Source organism: Ascaphus truei, chromosome 2 (assembly GCF_040206685.1).
Source record: "Ascaphus truei isolate aAscTru1 chromosome 2, aAscTru1.hap1, whole genome shotgun sequence".
NCBI classification, from domain to species: Eukaryota; Metazoa; Chordata; class Amphibia; order Anura; family Ascaphidae; genus Ascaphus; species Ascaphus truei.
Window position 1 is genome coordinate 397,562,926 of NC_134484.1, and position 7,854 is coordinate 397,570,779.

General features: G+C 37.8%; 1 protein-coding gene across 3 annotated transcripts in view; it reads left to right on the forward strand.

Moving 5' to 3' along the window:
* Positions 1-7,493, forward strand: part of ASNS (asparagine synthetase (glutamine-hydrolyzing)) — a 53,323-nt gene extending 45,830 nt beyond the window's left edge. For all 3 annotated transcript variants that reach the window (XM_075587279.1, XM_075587280.1, XM_075587281.1), the window contains one exon: positions 7,126-7,493. In XM_075587279.1, coding sequence (XP_075443394.1) covers positions 7,126-7,335 — 210 coding nt within the window. In that variant the 3' untranslated portion in view covers positions 7,336-7,493. The remainder of the gene's footprint in view (positions 1-7,125) is intronic.
* Positions 7,494-7,854: the final 361 nt, after the last annotated feature.

Sequence of the window (7,854 nt, forward strand, 5' to 3'; positions counted from 1 at the left end):
GGTGATTTGATTTTCCCAGATTTTTTTCTGTCACTGACAATCCACACGGCGTATTAATAATCCATGTTCAGAATTTCTAACACTCTAACAACAAATTGTGGAATCCGTGGGTTGGATTCTTCTAAATCTGTCCGGATTGTATCCAATGGCGGTTTTAGATTAATCCAGATGGATTGAAACTGGAACAATCCATTGACGGATTTTAAACTGCGGAAAGCCAGTGCTTTATTGAAAATAAATTCAAACATATAATTTAATCTGCTTATGACCTAGTGAATATAGTGTTTCATGTAATCAGGCATTAACATTTGGGGAATTCCAACATTTTCATTTACACAGATTACCCGTGTATGAACATATGAGTATCATAACTTTTCAACCCTATTAGAAGTCTTTTTAAAACAGTTTTGTTGTACCCACAATAACTTTTTTATGCCTTGTTATACATACGTTCCAGCTTCACGATACATAGCCAGTAACCAACCTTGCACTGATGAGAGCCTACAGGTCGTAATAGCTGTCTGTAAATAGGTTTACTGGCTGTGCACTTTTTAACCCAGGCTGTGCTGAAAAGCTGTGTAATATGGCAACATAAGCTTATAGGGGACCATGTTAAAATGGATAAGAAGTAAAGACTGACTCACTGAGTGCTCATTTGCATGTCATTTCCCAGAATCCCTGGCTGCACTGGAAGCATTGTTTGCTAAGCGATAATGGGGAAAGACAGGGTACAGACCTGTCTGATTATTTACTGGAAAAACAAACACATATGTTGAACGTAATACATCTAATTTGTGGATCATGTACTGTATGAGTGAAAATATGAAATCTATTATGACATAGCAATGTGATTATCAAAAGGAAATTTTGCAATACATATCCCGAGGCCCTCAGAATATAACATGTTGAAACTGAAATCCACACTTCTTCATTAGTTATTTATTTACTGAAATGCATTGTTTGAACTATAGTATCTCCCAGTGCAGAACGTCTGCTGTTTTATCACACGAATCATAGGGATACGGGAGATTAACGTTCGAAATGACAGCAACCGAAACAAAGGGCTTTTGGGGTGTAGGATATGTTAGTAGCAGACTTCTTGCTCACATGAAAGAGGGGATTGTTGCATTAGGACATATAGACCAACTATTGCTACTACAAATTACAAACTACAAAGCCTTTGCTGCCATTTTGCTGCCATTTTACAAACAACATTCAAAGGGTCTTTCACTCTTCCTTTTGTATGATTTAAAAAAAAAAAAAACACCTACCCTATATTCTAGTTGTTCAGTAGCTGAAAGACCATAAGGTTTATATAAGCATTTAGTTTAGCAATGCTTTCCTCGTCCGCAACAAAACGTCAATTACTGTGGGTGTTGCAGCATGTCTGTGTACAGTAAACAAATGCTTACAGCACGAGAGGATAGATAAATAGCTACAGATGTAGCAGCCGTTATTGCCCCCTCTGGCACACAAAGCCCTGTCTCTTCTTGCACGCAACAAATCCTTTTAAATAGCATCTGCTTTTGCTGGCACGTTGTGTGTCCCGCTGCAACTGGTCAGCGGGAGCAATAACGTCTGCTATAGCTATAGTACAGTGTATGCAGCATCTGGTGTAGTTAGGATATTGATGCCTGCTTTTTGGGGGGATTTCCAGACCTACAGTACAGTATTGTACTAAACAAATTTATAGATATTTGAATGGGAAATAAAGGAGGAAGTCATGATTATAAAGCAAGCCATCATTAATGAAGGGATGTAAGCAGATGTGTGCACTTTCAGCATGTGGTAGACTTAAATGTTTTCTACAAATATGCATAAATATTAGACACCTAGAACAATTATTCTTACACACAGCACTGTTTATTTGCTAACTCTATGGTGACCAGATTTTCAAAAGTAGAAACCGGGACACATTAAAAATTAATTGAGAAAACTGCAAGTAGAGAGGAGAAATTTGGCGGTGCAACTGCTCCTGAAAAGATAACTGCAGACCGGGGCTTCTTTACTGGTCAAACAACTTTATTTGGCACATAGCAGCCAGAGAAACACTCTAACGCGTTTCGCACGTCACTTCGCGCTTTATCAAATTTCTTCTCTCTACTTGCAATCTACTTCTACCCCGGTTGGAGCACGCTGACGTCCAGGAGCCCTTACACACTCAAACATTGAGTTCGTTCTATTATATGAGTATACCCCATACAAGTTATTCCTCGGGACAGAGGCTATTGGGGATACTCTACCACTGTGTTATTTATGTGTGATACACAGGGGGTTAAATTCCACATATGGGACAGTCTCTGAGAAGTATACAAAGTGATATTATTTACACTTGCATAACTGCACAATTGCTGGACTCTTTTTAAGTAGCGCCACTAGGGAGCTTGGGACTCCCATTTCTCTCTATATACCTTAATTGAGAAAACAAATGACATCACTTAAAAATAACTATTATAATGGTATTTGTCTCCCCATGCATGGTGTACTTATGATTTATTTCAGTTTCCTAACACACAAGACAAACGCTCCAGTATAGCAAAATGACTGTTTGGTTTATATTAATAAATTGTTTCATTAGAATTTATCAATGCATTTAAAATGTTTAATCTTTGATATGATCTATCACTACAAAACATGCAGGGCCTATATTTACGCTCTTAAGTGAGTCCAAACAGTGAAAATCTAAAAATCGGGACATTTGAAACATTTGGAGAAAATTATTGGATGTTTAATGAAAATCCAGGACTGTCCCGGGATAGTGGGATAGTCACCCTAACTAACTCTCCATATTCATGAAGGAGACGCCTCCATGTAGATAAAGTCACCTCCATATTTCCACCAAATCTCCCAGGAAAGAGTTGTCAGAAATGTGTGTCTCTAATTACACATTATTGTGTTCTTTTTTTCATTGTAACTTTGTTTAAGTTAACTCCACCGGAGTCAGCAAGACCCAAGTGAGTCTCTGAAACATGCCTGCTAGAATGTACTGTACTCAATGTCAAATGTTTTGCTCTTTCATATATGTTAGTCAACCACAAGATGGCGATAGAGGATTACTGATTTTTCTTTTTTTATTATGCTAGAGCTAGACTGCAGAATTCTATTAATAAAGTAAATGAGCATACACTGTAACACTATGTTCTGCTACATTTATATGACTGAAAGTGAGGCTTTCCCTCACACCTAAGGCTTGTTATATAGTAGGTGCTAGTGCGCGCCCGGCGTTGCGAGTGCACGTGGTGTGCGCATTTCGTTGGTAGGCTGCAAGCAGTGACGCGCGGTTAGGGGGCGTGACTCTGACGTCACAGCGTTAGGTCGCGCTGTGATTGGTTTGCGGTGCGGCAGCAGCTCGAAAATACAATTTTATTGTAATTTCCCTGGTCTGCCGCGTCACCACTCACGGCCGTGCGTGCGCGCGTCCCTAGTATACAAACGTCTGGCTAACACAGCCAATTATAATTGATGCGCCCACACACGGTAGCGCACGCACGCGCACTATATTACAGGCTTTAGGGTCACTCACTACCATACTGTATCTCTCTGTCTTTGACTTGTAGCACATTTGTATTCTGGTGAAGGCATTTTCAAAATAACTATACTGTGCAAGGACTCTAGTAAGTCATTAAGTTTATACTTACTGCATTTGCACAGATGTCCTTGCAGATTGTTACCTGGGGTGTCTTGATACATTATAATCTACAAAGGTAGGACGTTTTGGGCAGTTTAGTAATTGTGATGAACATTATTTGTTTTGCAAGGATGTGCAATAATCCCAGTTGTTTCATTTTACAAAGATTATTGCAATATTCCCAGGTTGTGTATGCAATTAGAATTATTGTCTGGTTCATGCAGAATACTTTAGCATGTAATACAGTACATGGCATGAGGTATTAACATTTCTGTCAACTTGTAGGATACGTTTGCTTGCTAAGAACTGTCCACACTACTGTTAAAGTTGGACCACTATATCCAGTAATTGCTTGATAAATAGGCTACTATTATAAATCATTTGCAAATCTTCTTATGGACCCTTTAAATTCTTGAGCTCAGATACATTAAATCACAAATGTCTCTGAATTATATTTATATATGTATATACAGTATACATTTTGAATAGTAATGCCTTATTAAGTTTTTAACTATTGCATATTAAAAAAATATATTCGCCCTCAAAATGTTGGTAGTATGTACAGTATGAAGGTCTCTTTTGACATAAACCTTTCAGCTATCAATTAACATGTTTTTTTTACATTTGACACAGCTGCAACAATAAAAATGAAGCACATTCTGTGATATATAAATCCAAAATAACACAGAATACCATTACAATATAAGAACAGGTCTTTCATGTTAGCTCAGAAAGGTTTCATGAGTGAAATGTATATGATGCAAAACTGTTGCAAAAATGTCTGCTTATTTAGCAGTAATATTCTTATCTCTATGGGGTCTATTCATGAAACTGATAAATTCAGGGAGAATTATGAACTTAGAAAGAGTTAAGTTTGATCAATTTGATGTTTTCACAGTATTCATTAGAAATGACATTAGCCAAAACATGTTACATGCTTCTTTTGTGTGAAAACAAGGACAAAACATGTAAAACCCCCAAATCCCGACATGCAGGGGTATGAGCGTGATATGTTGAATATCTTAAAACCACTATTGCAGGGAGATGGAGGCACCAATCTGATGACATCATCGTTATGAGGGAGCAAACAAGACAACCCACTAGTTTCTAAACTATTAAACAAAGAAATGTCACATTATTCTATTTTGTTCTGCCTCCTAATCCTTTATGATCTAATGGGTAATGCTTAAGGATTTTTGTTCTCGATGTTTATTTATTTTTTTTTTTTACATATCTGTGTTTATTTTTTTCTGGTGTTTTTATTTTATAAAAAAACCCAGTCTTTATCTGTGATAAAAATGAAAAAAGAAAATATACACACATTTTAATTTGTTGTTTATCTATTCACTGTTTTTTATTTTCCATATTATCCCATGTTTCCTTTGTCTCTTAACTGTGACTGGGCTGCTACAAGTGGTGGAACACGATAAGGAATTATTCTTAATTTCTGTTTTTTATCGGTTTTAACTGAAAGTACAAGGTGTGTTTTCGTTAAAACCTAAAACCTGTATCCCTAGTTATTTATTTCTTGTTGTGTTGGTTTGCTATGGAAACCTGTTAACTTTACAGATATAGAACACTAAAACCCAGATAAACAGATAATCTCATTCTAACACAAAATATCACAGATTTTTCATGGGATTTAATGGCAGTATTGGTGCAGAATATCACAACATATCCCACCTCAGGGAACAATTAACCCTGTTACATCTGCATGTGAGAAATATCTTACACAGTCTTTGGGTATCAAATCAGTGTTGTACTATTATGTGAGACGAATCCTAGTTTGAGCACAATACTTACCTTCTTGTACCTGTAGCTCCCAAAGAAAGTTGTGAAGCACTGTATATTAATAACTTTTTATTTCCTACAGTACTTTTCTCCCCATGGGATTCAAAGTGCTTCACAATTACAGTATAGCACAGGGCAATGCAAACTTTTGCTGCTGCCCCCTCCCCCCCTTGCATGAACCGGTGATCGCGCTCGTGCCCCTCCTAACTTGGAGTTGCGTCAAATGACACTGTGGGGCATGTGACGTCACACCACATGACCCACGGCGTCATTTGATGCATGTGATGTCACGTCACATGGCCCTGCAGCGTCTTTTGATATCGCGTTGCCATGGTGACTTGTCACACAGCCATCTAAATCTCGGTAAGTTGCAGAGGCCTCACGCGATCCCCTGGCACTTAATGCCTGGGGAAGAGTGTGGGGCCTCTGCAACCAGCACGCCCCCACAGAAAAATCTCCCACCCCCCAGTTTGCGCATCCTTGGTATCGCACAAGGTACGCAGCACACAGGAATTTTTACAGACACAGTCCCTTCCCAAATGAGCTTACAATTCTATGTTTTTGGTGCCTGAGGCACAGGGAGATAAAGTGACTTGCCCAAGGTCACAAGGAGCTGACACCAGGATTTGAACCAGGCTCCCCTGTTTCAAACTCAGAGTCACGGTTTTACAGCGTAAGTGTCTTTACTCACTGAGACACGTCTGTTAAGATGTTGTGCCTTGCAAGATGAAGATGCTGAGGGATCAGTCAAGAAACATTTGAAAACAGATCTCAGGCAGAGAGCTAATTAGTATGAAAATTGGTACACTGCAGAAACAGCTGAGAAGCTTTTTGAAAGAAAAAACAGGCTTCCGTTCTAGATTCCTGGCATAGAGCTGTTAAATGAATATGACTACATACTTTGACTGACTGTACATGGTTCTGTGTGTTGTATGTGTGTATATGGGCTTGTTTCTGGGAAATGGGCAGATAGTACAGTAACAGTTGATGCTATATACTTAATAACCTCCAGTTCATACGGAGTTGTTTCCGTATTTCCATTTGCTCTCAAAAGAAATCCAAATGTTCAGTATAAGGGCCATATTTACTTAATGGTACTAAGCCATAAGGCTTGTTACTGCCCTTTATATTTACTAAGTAACTTAAGGCATCACACTTATAAATATGGGGAGCTGCCGTAACATCCTTACAACACTGTACAGCGTAGTGTTGCCTTATAAATAAGGACCAGTCTTTTTCTAAATAGTATGGTTGTTTACTTTTGACATAAGACAAAATCATACTTGAAAGTAACTCGGTGAAAGCACAAGATGCCTTGCGGCTTAGTATTAATTTAGTAAATATTGTTCTAGACCTTTGTTACTATAGGATTTTTTTGGTCCCACTCAAGACTCATCTTTATGTATTTTATGAGACTTTTGTTGCCCTGGATGCATTTGTTATCTAGTAAATCTAACAGACTGAATGTAACTGGCTGCATTTTGGTTTTCTCTTGAGAAACTATTTTTTTTTCTGGCTAAGATCCCAATGTACTTTTCTTGAGCATGTCCTGTTACTTTTTGCATGGGTACACTCTGGAATAAATGTAGTATATCGACCTAATGACTGCTGTATGGAGCTTCAAACCATTATAACAAGGAAACGGAATGTTTGCTACTTTGTATCGCTGATTACATTACCATTGTTTGTTGAATCTTTATCTACAGGTGGATGACCGAATGCTGGAGAAGTCATCTGAGCAATTTACTTTTAATCCACCTAAAACAAAAGAAGGTTACTTCTATCGCCAGATCTTTGAAAAGCACTATCCAGGGCGTGCTGGCTGGTTGACTCATTACTGGATGCCTCGTTGGATTAATGCCACAGATCCCTCTGCCCGCACACTGAAGCATTACAAGACTGATATTACAGAATAAGGTTTTTATAACCTTGCACGCAAAATCATTTATTCTTTGGTAATCCTTTAATGAAATCTCCTTTATGAATTTTTTAAAGACAGCATTTGTCAGCAATGTCTTATAACTACAAATGAATTCTCCATGTGGTTTGTGCAAAATAAATTTTATCTTGAGAATCTGTGATGTTTTATAATTGTGAATCTCAAACTTAAAGCTTTATTTTTTTCATTGTTTTTTCCTTTGCTGAATTCTTCCTAAATCACATATACTGTACATGGAGCACCCACTGGAACAAACAGCCTTACTTAATACATTCAAGTAAGGCAACAGAGCACTTGATTGACAGTTTCTCCTATTAGACATAATTTGACAGGTATTACTTTGGTGCTGTTTGTCAGGGTTTTCAATCCTTGCGGTGCTTTAGTGTTATTTTGTTACACAAAGTTCTAGGTGCAGTAAATCTACAGTATGAAGCTGGTTAGGAAAAACAATGACTATATAGACATAGTAGAAATAATTAAAAAATACTCTGAGTGC